Source organism: Lates calcarifer, linkage group LG7_1 (genome assembly GCF_001640805.2).
Source record: "Lates calcarifer isolate ASB-BC8 linkage group LG7_1, TLL_Latcal_v3, whole genome shotgun sequence".
Lineage (NCBI taxonomy): Eukaryota > Metazoa > Chordata > Actinopteri > Centropomidae > Lates > Lates calcarifer.
In genome coordinates this window covers 3444972-3464183 of record NC_066839.1, presented here as the reverse complement: position 1 = coordinate 3464183, position 19212 = coordinate 3444972, and the positions used below count along the sequence as shown (strand labels likewise).

The 19212-nt window shown below is 39.7% G+C and overlaps 1 protein-coding gene across 1 annotated transcript in view; it reads right to left on the bottom strand.

Annotated features, from left to right (window-relative positions):
• Positions 1 to 2713: 2713 nt before the first annotated feature.
• msraa (methionine sulfoxide reductase Aa) overlaps positions 2714 to 19212 on the bottom strand; it is a 30665-nt gene continuing 14166 nt past the window's right edge. The window contains 6 exon segments of the mRNA XM_018687339.2: positions 2714 to 3600; positions 10134 to 10240; positions 11163 to 11267; positions 15151 to 15175; positions 15177 to 15271; positions 16693 to 16761. Coding sequence (XP_018542855.2) covers positions 3430 to 3600; positions 10134 to 10240; positions 11163 to 11267; positions 15151 to 15175; positions 15177 to 15271; positions 16693 to 16761 — 572 coding nt within the window. The 3' untranslated portion in view covers positions 2714 to 3429.

The following is a 19212-nucleotide window of genomic DNA, read 5'->3' as shown; positions in this document are numbered from 1 at the left end:
CTCCTCATACATTTATGCGACCAGTTACAAATCCTGATATGACATTTTTGTCTCGTTCAAAATATTCGTCAGGTTCCTCTGGTCCTTTGAGGACATGTCACAGGATTTTGTCTCTTTGACTGATTGAATTCTGGTTGCAGCTTCATTTCTTGCCAACATCTCTTTAACAAAAAAGTCTCCAGTGTAAACTAGGACTGGGTATTGTTTGAAATTTTCCATTCTTGCATCAATACAATACCAGAGTGTTGGTGACTGGTAGCAAAACTATTCTCTGAGGGATACAAACACAATTTAAGACAAAAACCCTTCTCATCTTTTAATGAGAGGAACTAGACCTCTCCACTGATAAATGTAACATTTCCCTAGATAAAACAGACTAAACAAGATTATGAACGACCTGCACATTAATGCCAGGTTTAAAGATGTGAACACAGTTACTGAGAATTGATTAATAAGCTGTCTCCAGAAAGATGTATATAGATTATACACTCAAAAAAACAAGAAACAAGTAAACCCAGTGTGTTTTAAATACACAATAACCACGTTTATAGTAAATAAATTTGGTTATTAAGCATTTAAACGCATTGGATTTGTTAGTTCTACAACATAAGACTCATTTTACTCTTTGACTTGAGGTTATTGGCTTATGTTAAAACTGCATAATCCAAATGAATGGAAATCTTATATGCAAGTAAAAGATAAAAGTTAAATATTAGGAGTCTGTACTAGATATTCTGATCAGTTTCAACACAAAAATGAAATGATGAATTTCTTTTCGTGTGAAGTTTTAGTGCATCATGGTCTGAATTGTGCCTCTTTTTCACCACAGAGAATTTAAAGGTGCAAACATGAACACATTTTTTGGATTTTACTTGAAATGAAAACTGACAAATTTAAATATGTTAAATATTTGCAAAAAATCGCAGCCATCATCAGCTCCATTTCCCAAAAACACAGTGGTCCGATTTGGGTTTCAAAACCCTGGTTGAGCCGTGGTCCTGCATCATGGAGGTGATCCAACGCAGCACAGATCCAAGGTGGCGCTCTGCCATTTCCAAAGAGACTGATCTCCTCCTTCTCTTGCCTTTTTTTTTTTTTTTCCGACTCTATGATGGTAATGCCAAGTTTTGGAGGGCCTGGCACCGAACACCGAAGTCTCCTCCTGCTGGTGTGTGTGTGTGTTTGCATGCTGCACCATCAAAACACACACATATACTGTACAAACACACATGCATGCAGATTAGCAGCAATGACAGATGAGTCACGGACTGGAACATCGCTTCAGGCAAAGACCAGAAGAAGGAGGTCATCCAAAATCCTGCCCCGACACAGAACACAACACAACAAAAGAGCAAACACAAACACAAATGTGTTTTTTTTTTTTTTTTTTGAAATCATAAAATCTCCAGTTCACCCGGTTCATGCTAAATCAGTAAAAGAAAATAGTGAAAAATAAAGTTTAAAAGCCTCCTGTTTGCCCTCCTCAGCCACATTCTCACTTCCTCATACTCCTGCATTTTATATATATATTTATATGACCTTTGCAGACCTGCTGTTCTCCACCTGTCCACCAGATGCCCTCAGACTTCCCCACCTGTTTCCTTCACCTGGCTCCAACCTCCACCTGCCCTGAAATGACCCATGTTTTCCCACCTCTCCTGTGCTGTGCCTCAATTTGCGCACGTAAAACATTTTTAACTCAACTGAGCGAAGCAGTCTGCAGATGTTTTGTCAGGCAACAACAGAGTGGTGCAGGAACAAGCCCTAAAACCCAGAAGAGAGTTAGCATGTTAGCATATTAGCACTCCTGGTTCCCTTGTCCCAAAGTCAATGGGTTTTTAGATAAATGACTGAAATAAGGTCTGTGGTTTTAACACAAGCTCAAGACTTTTTCACATTTTATTCTGCAAAATAAAATACGTCATAAAAACATAACATTAACTAACATTCGTTTTTTACTTCTGGAGATTGGATTTAGGCTTCAAACATCAGAACCTGGAAGGATCAGAAATAGTTTTATTTTCTGCAAAACCCAGTGAAAAAATCCCATTGGCTTTTTGTCAATGGAACCAGGGTGACGCTAACTTCCAGGTCGTCCCTGCACTGGACTATTACGGTCACATATTGCAACTGTCATTTCCAGTAAGTGCACAGTTGGCCATGTTTGATTTGAGAAAACACAACCCTGTCGAAATTCCCACACTACAACTGTGAGTATACTGTGTACACAGTGTACTATCTGAAGTATCTGAAGTATCTGACTCCACACACCCACCTGCTCACCTGTTTCCTGCTCCCTTATCAACCCACAGTGTTTCTACAAGCCTTTATTCACCTCTTCATGCTTCGTGGACTGGTGTTTTGCCGTCCAACCTGTTTTCCTTCCTGATTCTCTTCTGTGTTCTGTTCCTGCTGTCTGAACCTTCCTGTAAGCTTTTGTTTTCACCTCATCATCATACAGTTCTTTGCTCCTGCCTGTGGCCTCACTGTGACACCTGATAGTTAAGGTGGCAAAGAGAATTTTTGAATCTACATTAGCAAAAACACTTGTTTTTTCACCTCTTGCAGGGTGAGGAAACTGTGTCAGGATTTTACAAACTGTATGAAACAAAAACACACTGATCATTTATAGCACTGTATGTGCTGTATGCACTGTGCAGTGCGTAAAGTTATAAATATTTACAAGTCAGGAATCAGAAAAGACACTGTGTACTTCTGATTTCAGAAGCGTTTAATGTTTAATTTTAAAAGGAAAGCTGCATCAGTTTCAAAGCAACCCCATCTTAAATAATCATCACTTATGATGAAATCTGAGCAAAACAATATAAATTTAATTTGCAACTGCAATTAAAAACAGTGGATAAATCAAAAATAAAATTCTGCAAAAATCTGTCTCATATGAAAAAACAGCTAAATGTGAACTACAACACTCTGTCAGCACTACATTTAATTCTTTCTTAAATAGATTTTGTGCTGAGACTGAGTGAGAGTTAACCACTTTTTTCACCATATTTCATTCTCTCCATTTTACACACCTGTGTGTATTTAGGTTATATACAATTTTATGTATCCAACACATGAAGTTGTACAACATTTGCCAAAGATGTGATGTGTTGCATCATATTTTCAGCCTGAATCAGCCTCTAAACTGCAGTTTATGTCGTGTTGAGTCACATCAGGTAGAAATCAAAGTTGCTTTTATGGAAAACTGGGTCTTAATCGTGAGAGGTACTGGCATTATCAGGTGTGAGGCAGTTTGAATATTACTGATGTACCTTAATGCACCATAAAAGGTACAAAACCCTGATACAATCATATTTAAAACGTTTTTTTTTTTTGCATTTCTAACTATTTTACAGCTTAAAAATCACGCCATCATTGCATCCTTACTCTACAGATTAGAGATGATCCTTGGCAGCCGTTGGTTGTCTAAGCCTTCTTCTTGATTCCTATTGGGCAGGAGACTCCCGTCCCTCCCAGGCCACAGTATCCATCAGGGTTCTTGCTCAGGTACTGTTGGTGGTAATCCTCAGCGTAATAGAACGGCTTGGCTTCAGCTATTTCTGTTGTGATTGGACCAAAACCTTCCTCTGTTAACACCTGGAGGAAGAAGCAACAAAGACACATAAGAGTAGAGTGTGTGATGGGAGATGAAGTTCTGAAGGAGCCCTGGGAGCGATGTAGGTACATACAGTTTTTGCTCGTAAAAGCTGCAGTCTCAGAACTTTTCGATTGCACCTTATACGTGAAAACAAATGCAGATATGCCTGGTTTGGTTTCAATAACCTACTTCCGTAATGCATTTTTTTATAACTTCACCAGACTTTCACTTGAACTAAACTTGTCAGGGCGTCATATTGCAAAATTCTTATTAGCATCTTAGAAAAAAGGAGAAAGGGAATTGATATATTTATGCAAAGCATGTGTGTAGCTCCAGGCAGGGTGGTACCTAAAAAACAGACGACAACACACACACACACACACACACACATTCACAGTAGAATCAGTTGGTGATGACACCTTCTCCTCCTTGTGATAAAAATTACTCAACCAGATGGCGTGTGGGTAAATTAAAAGACAAAGAGAAACGTCAAACATGAAAAGACACACACACACTTATGAAACTTTCATTGCTGATAGAGGGGTGTTACTGTGATTTTTAACATGTGTGCATGCATTTTTACAGCAAAGCTGCTTGTTTGATCATATCATGGAGGGTGGAGGAGCTAAATTTTCTTTGACATTTACATGTTTTGCTTTCAGGACTGAGAAATGTTAAAAACAGCGATGACAGGTAAACAGCACAGGAAAAAAATCAACAATAAAAATGCAATTAAAGGATAACGCTGGTATTTTTTAGTCTTCTTTCCTCATGTTTTGGGGTGTGAATAATTGATATGGACAAGAAAATCTTTGGATTGTGCAGTATTGAGCAAGAACGGTGTACCAAGCCTCTGCAAACAGCTCCTACAATGTTGGGCAACATCACTACCAGACTCCATTGGCAAAAACAGTAATTTTATCAAGCAGAACACTAGAGATGTTGGAATATGGCTGCCTCGATCTGTTAGTTTGTTGTGTTATTGTGTGACTTTCAGTGGTGAAGAAGTATTTATTTTACTAGTTTGCATTAGTAAAAGTACCACACAATAACATAAACAAGCTAACAGATGGAGGCAGTGGTATTCCAGCAGCTCCTGTGTTCTGCTCGGTAAAATTTCTGTTTTTGTCAATGGAGTCTGGTAGTGATATGTAGCGATGTTTCTGGTCAAACATGAAGGATCTTACTCTTAGATAAAAAGGTTTATCTCTGTAGGAATCCTATCCATAATGTTGTCAGACACTTACAATAACAATCTGAACCTGTCAGTGGACAAAAACAAGCACTTTAGTGGATGTATTTTAATGCGAACAATTGCCCATTGGATTAGATTACAGCTATTGATGGTGGCTGGGTCCATCATCCTTGCACGATACTGCACCAACTCCCTTTAAATAATTTAAATCAAAAATAAGGCAGACGTTAAAAAATATCAGTTTCCCTTTAAGAAACTCACAAGTTATCCTGTACAAAAAGGTAAAGTGAAACACTAAACGACTGTCGACAACCTATACAAATCTTTAGAAAAAAAGGCAGGAAATGGCAAAAAGTGAGATGACGCTTGTCGCTTTGCAGACAATGTTAATGTTTAATGGTAAAAACTTGCACTTGCAGTTTTGACTGGAATGAACTCCTGAGGGAAACACTAAAAAGTTCTCTGTTTATTTTTAGTACAAAAACAATCAGACCTAAAGCTGCGCTGGGTAATTTCACACATTGGTGCCTCTAATAGTGAGTGAGAGGTAATTGTTGGAAAACCATTTTAACTCCATTGACGTCAGTGCGCGGAAGTTGTTAAAGAAAATGTCAGCAAACAAACCCAGAGGGTCTGCGAGAGACGAAAGCTCCAACGTTGGTGAGTTCAGCATTTATACGGACAGAGTGTTTCCTCCCCGCTGTTTGATTCATCAGTTCCTGTGAAGATTTCCCACCATGACTGTACTGACACCACAATTTAATTTGAGTAAGTAGGGTGGAGGTACAACACAGCAGTTAGTCAGAATGGGATCCTCTTTTCTGTTGCAGCTGCACTTTGTGATTCAGGCTGGAAAGATGGGTTTTTACATACAGAGGGCAGGTTTATTTATATAGTTACCTTCAAAGACAAAGAAAAGAGAGGATAAAAACTCAAAATAGAACTAAATAAAATAGAATAAAAATAGTTCTAGGCAGAGATAAAGTAAAACTAAAGAGCAAAAATAGATAGCCCCCAAAGCAAAGGTTTTTAGCCTTGATTTAAAACAGGAATTTGAGCAGACTGTTCTGGAAGTTTATTCCAGATATGTGGATTGCTCACATTAAAATCTGCTTCACCATATTTTATTTTAACCTTCTGAAGAGAAATCAAACTTTAGACCACTGTAAACCATTTGGTGCTTTTAAAAACAAGTGAGAATATTCTAAAATCAACCTTTTAACACAAGTTTCCCACATTGAGAGCTTGAGTGATGTCCTGTCTTACCCTATCTGCAGATATCTGCAGCCTGAATGCATCACAAACTGCAGCTTTCAGCAGTCACTGAATTCTGGGATGTGATTTTACTTTCCAGCTACAAGTAAAAGCAGCTAAACTCTGCAAACCCAAGTGTGTAAGATGGGAGTTAACTTCAACTCTCAGTCTGTGATAAATTCCATCCACAAATGTCTGCACGTAGGAATAATGGGCCATTCACAAACACAGACCCAAACCTATTACTGCAGTAGGCTGCTGCTGGTTGTTAATAGGAGCTAGCGTGGCAGCACGTTGAGCTAAAGAGATTTAAAAGGAGCCCAGTTGCACTCGACGTTATGCAAATGTCCGGGTAAGAGCCAATCACGTTTCGTGTTTCGACTCCGACAAGCTGAGGCACAGAGTTGTTTAAGACTTTGCTCCATAAGAGAAGGTAAGATCGCTTCCAGTGCAGATACAGGACCACTGTCTTGTCCACTCTGCGGACCACAAACTACTCTGGAGCCACAGACGTCCAGTCGAGTGCTCAAAACAAACCAGACACTAAGGCCTTTTCACATGCAGCATGACGTGAATACAGAACGTGAAAATGCGAGATATTTGCCTGCGAATACACAGGAGCTGAAGCTCCTCCACAGCCCATTGAGGACATCATTTTAGGATGTTGGTGGAACAGTTTGAGGTCCTGTTTATGGATGCAGCCGCCGCATTTAAGGAGGCAGAGGACCAACTCTCAAGACTGTTTGACCCGGAGCGGCCTCTCGCAGTCTGTGTGATTGTGACGCCTTTATTCACGGTGCAAAAGCTTAGAAAAATCTGAGCGCTGACTTTGATCCAGTGCTACCTGTGCTGCCCAAAATGGCTGCGTTCTCCATTATACTGGTCTAATGGCATCCTCAGCCGCCCTCCCTGCCTCTTCAGTGTTTCAGTGCATTTGTTTGGGGCTGGTCCTTCTGCTGTGTTAGCAGCCCTGCTATAAATGCATAATTCACATCCATTAATTTGCATGTCAGAGAAGTAGATTGCTCATTTGGAATGCAAATACCTTGACTGCTCTGGTAAAGCAGGGAAACGTGAACAACACTGATAAGCACCCACGAGACAAGAGAGAGGAATGGAGGAAAAAAAATGGAAAAGAAGGTAAAGCTGGCGTGTTAGAAGCAGTAGAGAGGGATTTCATAGACAAAGAAGAAGGCGAAAGAAAGGAAAAAGAGGAAAGAAAAGGAGCTGTTTGGTGTTTAGGTGCAGATATATGAACGTTAGTGAAAGGAAAACGAAACCAGAGAGGTGTATCAAGAGAGGAAGAGATGCCAGAACAATGAGTACACACTGCTTTAGCACCCGTGCTTGCACCAACTGAGCGAGCACACATTATTACATAAAGCAAGCATACAAGCACACACACACTCACACACATACTATTACCACTTCCACCTGCCATTTTAGACGCAGTGCACACCCTAATGATGGGTAGGAGGCAAGAGAAGAAAAGGGAGGCTCCTTTCATGCTGCAGACAACCGCCAGCCGCCTGCAAGGTAATTATCTGCAGTGCTGTTGTACCTTACACACACACACACTCACAGAAACACAAACACACACGTACACACCAAATTCCCCAATCACTCTCCGTGTGAACAATACAATCAAGCCGGGCGGCGAAGCGAACATAGTCAATACCCTGACACCAAATTAACCACACTGTTCTCTCTTTTTTCACCTTCGTGTCTCTCCCTCACCTTAACTTTCCATCTGTATCCATCTTTTTTTTTGTGTGTGTGTGTGTGTGTGTGTTATGTTTGCATCATGAAATGTGGCTGCAAAAGAGGCGAGAGAGAGGAGACTCTTGAGGATCAGAAGTGGATGTTAATAAGAATTCAGGAAGTGTCTGGGAGGCGTGTCCTGGGAAAATCTGCTTTCAGTTTGTTTGGAAAGAAGAAGAAGAAGAAGAAGAGGAGGAAGTGGGCAGGTTAGCGTGAGCGGCCATAGCCACTGTGGATGCAGAGACAAAGAAAAGAATGCCACCTACGACGGCTTTACACAGGAGAGACTCCACCCAAGATTTTTGGGAGCATGAACTCATTAATATTTTAAAGACAGGACTGTACAGATGCAAGCAAAGTCAATGTACAGAGGTGAAATGATGAATTATTCAGATTTCCTCGTCTTTTCCGGCACGAAAACCGTTTGTATATGTGTAAAACTTCAGACCTTAGACCAAATATATGGTTAAGAATATAAAAAAAACAGAGGCAAAACATGATGTTGGACAGTCAGTGTATGTATATGTGTGTGTTTGTTGGAGTGTGTGTGTTAGTTTTGCAACTAAAGCGATTTTTTTTTTCGTGGAGGACAGATTTAAGGCCCAGATGGTTTGGCAAGGAGTGTGTTTGCTATAGGCCAACTGCTCACACACACACATACACACACACACACACACACACACACATACACACACACAGATGGGAGAGGGTGGGGGAGGCAATCTGGTGAGAAAAAAATGAGAGAGGAAACAAAACCTAGAGAGATTTTGATGGAGAGGCGGCAGTTCAACGAGGAGAATCTACGGGATAAAAACCTCAGTTTAAAGGCAGATAGAAATTGTGAGCATCTGTCCATCTATGGCTGTTATGGATAAAAGCTTATGGCCATAAATAATCAAAAAACACAAACACACACGTAGAGCTATGTGTCTACACATCCATGGGTTTCTCTACGTTTCTATTTGCAGCAATTTGATCCTCCATGAAAGGTATACAAAAAATACGAAATATATGGTGCTGAAATTTTCCTTAAATTAACTTTTATTTGTCTGTTACTGCACGGTTTGAAGAGTCAGAGTTTAAGTCAATAGAGCAGTGCGGGGATGATGTACCCTGAAGTTAGCATCACCCTGGTTCTCTCAACAAAAAGCCAATGGGATCGCTAATGTTAGGCTATAAACCAACTACACTACGGTCACATGATGTCAACGTCTCCACTACTCTAGCACTAGCTCTAGGCTCTTCTAGAAAGTTAGTGACAGTTTGAAAGAGCATGAGTAGAAACACAACGAGGCTGTAAAGGTGGACTGGTGAGTAGATCGGTTTTCGTTTTGAGGTGCTAACATTTAGCCTCTTGTTAGCAACTTTTTTTTAAAAGACACAAAAGCTAAAAAAAAGTCTGGTATTTAATGATGTATTTTATGTTGCAGAATGACACATGAAAATGTCTTGAGTTTGTGTTAAAATCACAGACCTTATTTCATTCACTGTGGGAGGAGGGAACAGGAAGTGCTAACATGCTAACTTACTTTCTCTCTATTAAGGCCTAATGAGATCATCAGGTTCTCAGACTTTATAAGCAGAGGCTCATATGTATTGTTACAGGGGTTTTCACTTCAACCCACGCTTTCAAAAGCTTTTTCCTACAAGTATAGTTCTATTTCAAGCGCCCTCTCCCCTAATTCTCCACCCGTCCTCTCTTGGTCTCTTTAAGTTCCTCCTTCCTGTTATCTGCTACATGTTGCACTTAAGAAACCCAGAGCATTAAGACGATGCAATGACTGTACTCGTCTACAGAAAAATGCGATAATGCTTTACAGTTGCATATTACAGTGCTTGAACCAAGGAACCAGGATTTTTGTTCAGGAGACTCTTCAGAGACTGTAAACCCTGCTGAGAGAAACAAGGTCTTACAGAGAGAAAAGGAGGCATGAACCACAGGAAGAAATAAGAGAGGGAGAAAGGGGGACTGTAACGAACACCAAGACCACACTAGAATAGAATAGAAAAGAATAGAATGGAGTAACCTCGTCCTCGTCAGTTTCCATGGCAACAAGCCCTGTTGGTGGGATGGCGGTGCAGAAGTCTCAGCAGGAGAGAGTTTCAAGAGAGAGAGAGAGAGGGAGTGTGTGTGAACAGCTTTTGTGTGTGTGTGTGTGTTTTCACTGTGGAAAAGCATATGGGTTAACAGTATATGGTGAATGCTACACACTCACACAGACACATCAGAGCAGAGAGGGATGCTGGGAAATGGAGTCAGAGAAGGGAGAAATGAGGAGAGGAGGAAGACGACGACGGAACTGATGAAAAGATGAAGCGTACCTTCTGGTATTGATCTTTGGAGGCCAAAGCTTCCTCGAGCTGCTGCTTTGTGTAGGTGTAGATGGCAGAGCGGTACGTCGTCCCAATATCGTTCCCCTGACGCATCCCTGAACACACACACACAAATACAAAATGTGAATATCAAGATTGGAGGATTTGAGCTGACATGAAGTGCCTTCATCCTGGCAGAGAGAACATCACATCATCTGAAAACAACAGCTGACAGCATTTCCAAAAATATGACTCGTCTGTCTTGGCAGAGCTGAATTGAATGCTTTTTTTTTTTTGACTGTGATCTGATCATTTCATCACGTATCTTTTCATCATTTCTGTGTCAGCCTGTCAACCACAGTGTTTGGTTCAGCTCAAAGGTTTTAGCCGTGTTGATGCAGGGATGAAAGTGTGTGTCGGTCACTTTGGTCAAAAATGAAATATTTTTGGTTCAGACATTGATGATCTTTTGGTACGTGACCTTGTGACTTACAACATACAGGTCGAAATATGACAAGATAAAACTGAAACTACTGACAGAATACATTCGTCTTTATTCTTAGTGCTGCTGTTTTCTTTGCTTTTTATAATACACTCTTTATTTAATCCTGCATAGTACCAGTTCTTTTATTGTCTGCAAACTGTCTCATTGTGTTTTTTTATTTATGTTTTTGCACTGCCTTGCTATCATTAGCATGCTAACATGTTGTAACATCCCGTTGTTAGCATGTCAAATGTTCAATATTCTTGAAGTTACAGGGATAAATATTAACATATTAACATGCTAAAGCTAGTATGTCAGCAATCTAACATGCTCAAATGTTAACTAAATGTTGTTCTTATCATCACTGTGATCATGTTAAAAAGCTAGCGTTAGCCTGGTATCATGATAAACATATGAAATCAAGCTAAATCAAAGACAAGTGGAAGATGTTTCACCTCTCTTTCAGGCACATTTTTCATTCTGTTAATGATTAAAAAACAAACGTTCTTCTTTAGAGGTTTATTGTTGTAATGTGGCCGTGGGTGAAGCTGTACCTTGAGTCGGGTTGTGGCTTTCCCAGAAAACCTTGAGCAGGTTGGAGAAGCTGATCTGGTCTGGATGGAAGACAACTCTCACCACCTCAGTATGGCCTGTCTTACCTGAAAAACAGTCACGTTTATCACAAAATCATTTGAGGTTCACTGTTCGTTAACGTTTAACTATTATAAATACTTTGATTTAACCTTCAAGTTAAGGTACATTAGCTTTTTATTGCCCTATTTTATGAAGATGACCATAAAACATTTATTACATTAAAGAGTTCATAACCTTTTCTTTGATTACAGTCTCAACTCAAGGCCCACTTACTCAGCAGTTCATTCTTGACCTTGAGAATAGCAATTTTAGCCCGAGGTCCACTGACTTCATCCCCCAGTTTGTTGCCTTTGATGTTCAAACTTTCCATTTTAAGACTTGTAGGACTTCTTGGTTAAGATGTCTTTTGACAGTCCTACAACTCTAATGGTCGAAAGCAAGTGAATAAGTGGACCTTGAGTTGAGAAAACTGGGCAACTGTTGATGAAGACCATGGAATATGAATGAAAGTCCTGGTAGAACCTTGGGTTAGGATTGCCAAGATTCCCAAGGTCAAGAATGAACCACCAGGCTCAAGAGTAATTGGGAATATTTTGGAATTCAGTCAAAATTAAAACACCTGAAAGCAAAAAAATAGACAAAAAAAACAGGTACTGTCCTTTAAAAAGCCGTTATCGTTCCAAGGATAATTTTAATGTTAACAAATGATGACTCCCACAGACGGACAGATAGCAGCTGGTGTTGGTAATGAGTATGACCCATTACGCTGCACCTCATCTTCCTCCCGTCTCTCCTTCTACTTCCACTCCTATATCTCTCTCTCTCTGTCTTATTACTTTTTTAATATCAGGAGTTATGGATTCCTACGGCAGATATTGGCGAACAGAGACAAAGCAGCGGTCGATATTAAATTAATGCCTCGCCAGGCCAATCTCGCAGGAATGAATTCATCTCGGACAGGATGAGATATAAAGTGGTGGTTGGAACCAGAGTAGAAAATAAAGCTGCAGAGAGCCTCTGTCCATTTAACTGGAAAAATATCGTACGTTCTCATTATGACACTATTTTAACACACAGCTGATGGCGTTTTTTTGTTGATGGAGCTTATAGCGCACTGAAGAGAAATAAAAATAAACTGATCATGCACTGATAGATGCATTACATATTTCTTCTTGTTTTATTATTACTTGTAACGCTGCTGTTTGAATTGCAGATTGCGGCTTCATCATGGCGACTGGACAACAGACATTAGCTTAAGCTAGGTGTGCTAACTCGACTAACTAAAAAAACACTAAAAAACTATCTACACGACGACCACATATCCAAATGGTCGAATATTCCGGTCCAGCTCTAATAATCACTCATTTAGAGTCATGTTTCTAGTCACCGGATCAATGTAAGTCAAATATTCACTCTTGTTTTAGCCCTGTTTTGTTCTCCACCAACTGACAACTGCTACAGTTGAGTGACACTTTCCACATTAACACGGTCATTCAGTCTGTTCTCCATAAGAATAAAGAATAAGTAACGGAGGGAAAATACTAATTTGAGCACCAGATGCCAACTTTCACTGATGTGATTGTTCCTAATGTTAACAGTTGAGTATTTGTGCAATATAACTTTTATTAAATCACAAATTTTCAACATTTATTTTTCCTTTGACCAACCCATCTTCCTGCAGACTGGACATTGTAAAAACCTCCTCCTTTCAGGCCCATCAGTCAGACGGATTACATTGGATTATTATTATTATTATTATTATTGGATTACATTGCTATGAGCAGTATAGCCTTAAGACACAAGAATTATGATGACCTGATTTGCTATCATTAATTGAGTCCTGTCCAAACACTTATTTTTAATATTTCCCTTTTCATTATTTGTATAGATCCACCCCTGATTGATAAATAAATAAATTGTAAGACACAGCTTTGTTGGATTGTTCTGTTTAACACCAGATGTTCTGACAGCCAACGCAGTCACCAGAGTTGTTGTTTTTCAGCTACTAACAGTAAAAATAGAGATATTCCTGTGACTGTGGAGGAAGGTGGCTTTGAAAACAAATAACACAGTGAGTGAGTGAGAGAAACAGAGACTGCAAATGAGACAAAGTAAAGAAGAGAGTTGTTTTTAAATCTAGTAATACAGGTGAAGTTTTTTCAGAAACACATGCAAATTTAATCATCTCACTTTGAACCCACGTTAAACTGAGTGTAAATATTTAACCAACAATGAATATTCAGATCAGTCATTTGTTACTGTCTCTCCTGAAGATGTGAAGGTGTGAGGAGCACTTCATTTATCTAAGCACCCTCATTCAATACTCTGCCAAGATACTGTGCTAATTAAAAAAAACACACATCCAGCTATTCAAACCAGGTTCTTATTACAAAACGCTTGTTTTAGAGACAGAGAGAACAGAGACGTTAGAGAAAGTTAGTTAGGGAGAACGTCTCTTCATCAGTGGCCTAGTTTAGGATAAAGTCCGACTGGTTTAAAGGTAAAAAAGGAAAGTAGAATATGATGAAAAACAGATAAATAATTCACAAGTAATGTACAGGATAGGCAAAATGTGTAGTAAAACACTTCCCATTCACAGGATATTCAGAATGCATGTGTGTTAGAGAGTATTCTGTACATTAAATGACGGCCTATACGCCTGTACAGGCTGGTCTTATTACAGTTAAAGATGGAGGAACAAATTGAAGCGGGGAAGCAAAGTGAGGTAAAGAACTTGTCCTGATCAGAAACTACTGTCCTAGATTTCTCCAGCATGTAGGAATACAGAAGTAGTCCAGGACTGTTTGACTCCAAACAGCAGCTCCCAAATGCATCAGCTGGCGTTGTCGGCCTGACTGAATTGTTTAACAACTCATACAACTCGCTGTGTTTCATTTTTAGGTTAAGATTCCTTCATAGTTCAGGAGGTTTTTACCAGGAGCTGAATTATTGGTTGTAAAGTTATAAAAAGTGGCAGTGATGTGACTTTAAAGAGACAGTAGTCGGATGAAAATGTTTTAATGTATGACCAACAGCTGGTGCTCGCGAAAAACCTGGGTGTTCCCCTTCTGCTGCATTTTTCTTTTATAGAGTTCAGTTTTTGCAGTGTGGCGTAATCGCTGCAGGTCAACTGTTACATATTTTAATGCGACGCAGAAGATGTGGATCCAGAGTAAATTTGGTATAAAATTGTCTTGAGAAGAAAAGCAATGTGAATCCCTAAAGAATAGCCAAGCTACAAAATGTACAGACGCTGTACAGACCTCCAGTTCTTTCTGTTATTTCCCAAAAGTTTCTCCTTTTTCCTCTTGCCTCTGTATCTTCATGAAGCAGATTAATAAATCATCCCCTGTGATGAGCACAATTTTTTCCTTGAGTTGAAACATTTGCAGCTTGCTTACACTCATATCTGTTTCTGGTTTCACTCTGATTGAATTTGTTGTTGTTTTATTTGACATTGTTTTGACATTTTCACAGTTGCTTCCAATAAAACTAAAAAAAAAAATCCACCTGCTGTCTTCAGCATTTGTGTTTAAGTGTGTGTCGCTGGTCCGTGCACCTGCACACACGAGCGAGGGCGAGACTGTTTTCAAGAGATATTTGTTCTCACTGAGTGTTTGGAAGAATAAAACTAAGTTAGAAAGTAAGAGAGGCAGGTGGTGATGCAGACCTAATGATGGATTCATTACTGGCTGGCTGGAGGAATCACTGGGAGGTCTGGACACGCATCACTCGGAAATTCACAAACGCACACACAAACACAGTCTGCTCAGAGTGGTCAGGCATCAATAGCAGCCTAATCCATGCCCCAGTATAATAGGACCTGGGGGAAAATGATTCACTCTTCTGTTTATGTGAGTCTTGTTTTCCACAATCTATTGACTCTCAGTAGGCAACACACTGCCCGGTACACTATGTGTGAGTGTGTGTCAGTGTGCAGACGGCTACCTGTGCAGACTTCCTTGTAGGTGGGGATTGGGTGTGTATCCTCCAGAGTAGCCCACCTGGGTGGAATACACTCCTTTCTGTCTCCAAAACTTCCTCTCTGCTCCCCAGAAACAGCCCATGCCTTCAAGGACAGGAAAAAAAAAAAACTAAACTATGATTAACAACCGCCTTTAACATTTTAACAACAACACAGGATCTTAGCACCTCATTAGTTCATGTTGAAAGAAAAAACACACACTGAGGTTCAGATATGTTCAGTTTTGATGTGAGCACCTACATGGAAAACAGTGATAGACAAATACATGAAAAGAGACGCAGCGTGAACTCTGGTTTGAAGCAAGATCAAATCCTGATTTCATAGAAGTTACATTAGCTACAATGCTAATACTTTTAGCATTGTTTTTTCTCTGTGAAAGTCTTAAGGTTATTGTTATTTGAGCATATTTAAGTTAATCTTAGGGGTGATGGTTTAACCCGAATAATCAGTGCATCGGCTGAGATACGCCCCGTAATACTGAATTAGATAAATGTGTTTGTACCAGCACAGAGTGAATTCTTTAACGTTGAAACACATTAAGTTTCCCTGCTTGTTAAAGGGGCTTTTTGTACGTTTCCTTTGCTGTTGAATGTGGTTTCTTGGAGCCGTCGATGCATTTGCAATACGAGAGGATAGAATACGTCCTCTGAGCAGCGTTACTTCTTCAGGGCAGGCTGGACGCTACAGTGAGCTGCTATCGGAAAGTGATGAGACGGGCTGAGGCTAGCTGGTTAGCATGCTATCTTCAGGAGCAGAAAAGAAGCGATAGAAGTAGAAGCAAAACATTGATGTTGTTTTCCACCGCTAGAGACAGCTCTTAGTGAGTGAGGGAATAAAGTTTGATGCTGAACTTGTAGCACTTCATCCAGACTGTTAAGTAAACAGCTGTTCATGCTAACATTGGCTATTTAGCTTTAGCAAAAACTTACACATAGCTCCTTTAAGTACAGCCGATAACTCAACATGGAGACAGACTTAAATATAATTTACATCTAAAAAACATAAGCAGTAAGTACATGTAAAGTTTTAACACCTAAAATTAAATACAGCAATACAGCAGCCTTTTATCTATAATAAATCTTTACTTTTGAGAATGCAATCTGGTATAATTTGTTCTGTCAGTAAAGTAAAAAAAAAAGAAAATGCAGCCATAGTTGCCCTGAGTCATTCATTAGTCATTGACCCTCTAAGACACAGTTGCACGGACATTAAGACATCTTGTTTGTCCAAATGGTCAAAAGTAATGTCTTTAAAGCTATTTGAAAATAATCACAAGAATAAAAATGTTATTAATATATTCTCTGTGCGATGTGAAGTTTGTTAAAATGTCCAATATACTAAAGACAAAGCAATAACTTCAACTTTGCTTACAGGAGAATTTCATCCTGTATGTAAATCACACTCAAATTATCAAGGAAACAGACTTCGTGCCGTGATGCTGGTTTATCATTACGATGGCAACATAAATCAAGACAAATTTTGTGTTTTGCCCACGAGACACTCACCAAACATGGCCATCTCTGTCCCCTCTGGGAAAGGTGGAACAGTCTTGTTTCCGTTCACATCGTGTTTGGCTGCAGGAGAAAGTGAAACAGAGAAAAGACGTTATGAACATTAAACATTGAGGTAAAATTAAGAATAAAACAGCAGGAAAATAAGTGTAAAGGTTTATTTATTAGATTTGTACCAATGTAACTTCTTAGACTGTTGTGTAGCTCTGCTTATACTCATTTAGGCCTTAAAAAGACTGGTCTGGAAACTAATGCTGATATTTTTCTGACCATTATCCTTTTAAACAGTTGTTTAAATTGTATAAAAGTTCAGTTTTCTTCAGGAACTGTTTACTCATCAGGGAGTAAAAGCCTCTGAAACAGCATACTCCATACTCCACTCTATCAGCAGCCATACTAATTAATGTAAGTAACAGCTCCATAGTGCAGGTAAAGCAAGTTTCACAGAGGTCGAACACACAGTAAAATTCTCCCACACCCCAAAGCAATGATTTCCAAACAGCTGATAAACCATATTAATAAGCTGTCATCTGGCAGGGACAGTATATTTTAAACATAAGCCTACACCACCAAAAAATATAGTACTGAATTCACATAAGAGGCGCACACACACACACACACACACACACACACACACTGTGACCCACTTAAACAGTGGTGAGCAGTTCTGCATAATTTCATAGCAGCTGCATTCACTCCAATCAGCACAGAGCCAGAGGTGCATGAGGACCATTTGAGGCCACCCAGCCACCTGGCTGAGCTAACACGCATCAGCGTTAGCATGCCAGGAGGCTTTGTATGTCTGTGTGTGAGTGTGTGTGTGTGTGTGTGTGCGCGCAGATGGCTTGCTGTACATCGCTGTGGGGGAGGGAGATGGATTAAAATAAATGGAATGGGGTAGAGGACGAGGATGAACCCAACATCTGGATCCTCCCTCCTCCTTACATCCTCCCCCCGTCTTAACACACACACACACACACACCGTCTTCATGCATGGTAGCGTAATTGTCATGAGGGGCAGCATGCCTATAGACAAAAGCAGCCAGATGGACGGTGCCAACCAATCAGCAGCTCTCCAAACGCACGACACATCAAAAAAAAAAATCTGTTACTGTCATTTTGAATTTAACATTTTGTGTTCAAGATTATTTCAACAAACGCACACACACACACACACACACACACACATCATCATCATCATCTGAATCTCTATGAGTTCGTCTTATCATACGAGCAGCCTCACATCCTGCAGCGAGCGTCACTGCGAGTGTCTGACAGGCTTCAGAGACATGTTCTCATCTTCCTCTGTATTCTGAGGGAGGAAGGTTTGGAGCTGCAGCCTACGTCCACACTGACGACTGAGCTGCAAGACTCCACACAATATTTAACTCTAACCCACTGCACTGAGGGAGGAAGAGACAGCCCATCAATGTGGATAAAAAGAAATACTAAAATTGGCCAAATCCTGCATTGAGACTCAGAAATAAAACTTTATTGCATGTGTCGTACAAACACAGAAGACAACTTAAAAATTAATTTAATTTAAAATTAATTATATTAAAGAATCATTTTGTGCAATTTTGATGATAAATGTGTGTGTGACTATTTGTTTTTTGACCATAAATGTATGTTTTTATCCTGTGAGTAACGTCAACATCACATGGACAGAAAAGATTTCAGATTCTGACATCATGTGTAATTTTCAGTTTTGTCTTTATTGTCAAGCTCAAGGTCCATTAAAAAACAAAAAACATGCACTAAATTAATTAAATAAATTGAAATAAAATAATTAAAGCTTATCTAAATTTGACTGATCGAGCATCATATCAACATGCTGCCATTCATTTTTTGTCATATATATACAGGACCTTGTACTTTGTTATGTTTGCCATTTGCTTAACAAGAACAAGGATCAAAATATTTATATTTCAAATTCTAAAATCAAGGAGCTACAGCGTAATTTAATGTGCAGATACTTCCTGTCTTTTCTACTCCTCTGAAGACTTTTCATGATGTTACAGAATCCTGTCTTTCAGTTGAGGTCAAAATACAGTTTTCAGACACTGAAGAACGATAAAATTCAGGGATAAACGCAGACGACCTGGAATTCAAGCTTCGCTCCAACAAAGCGTCAGCCTTCAACAACCTGTGCGTCTCCACCGATTTTAAATGAAAATTTAAGACCCTCCATCTTAACACTGGTACAAACACCCTCCCCCCTCCTCTCACATTATCTTCTGTGTGTGTTAGTAATGGCTGCCTTCAGGGACAAGCGAAGGCATGTTCATTACTGACTGTGCACACACACGTAGATGCACACACACACACACACACACACACACACACACACACACGCACACACGCAGAGAGATAAACAATTTAAATGTAAATGTCAGTGGGGAAAGACAAAAAGTCCAAACCGAATACTAATGAGTCTAACAGCTCTGTGTGTGTGTGTGTGTGTGTGTGTGTGTACATAGAGAACAAGATAGAAAATAAAACAAGAGCTGGCAG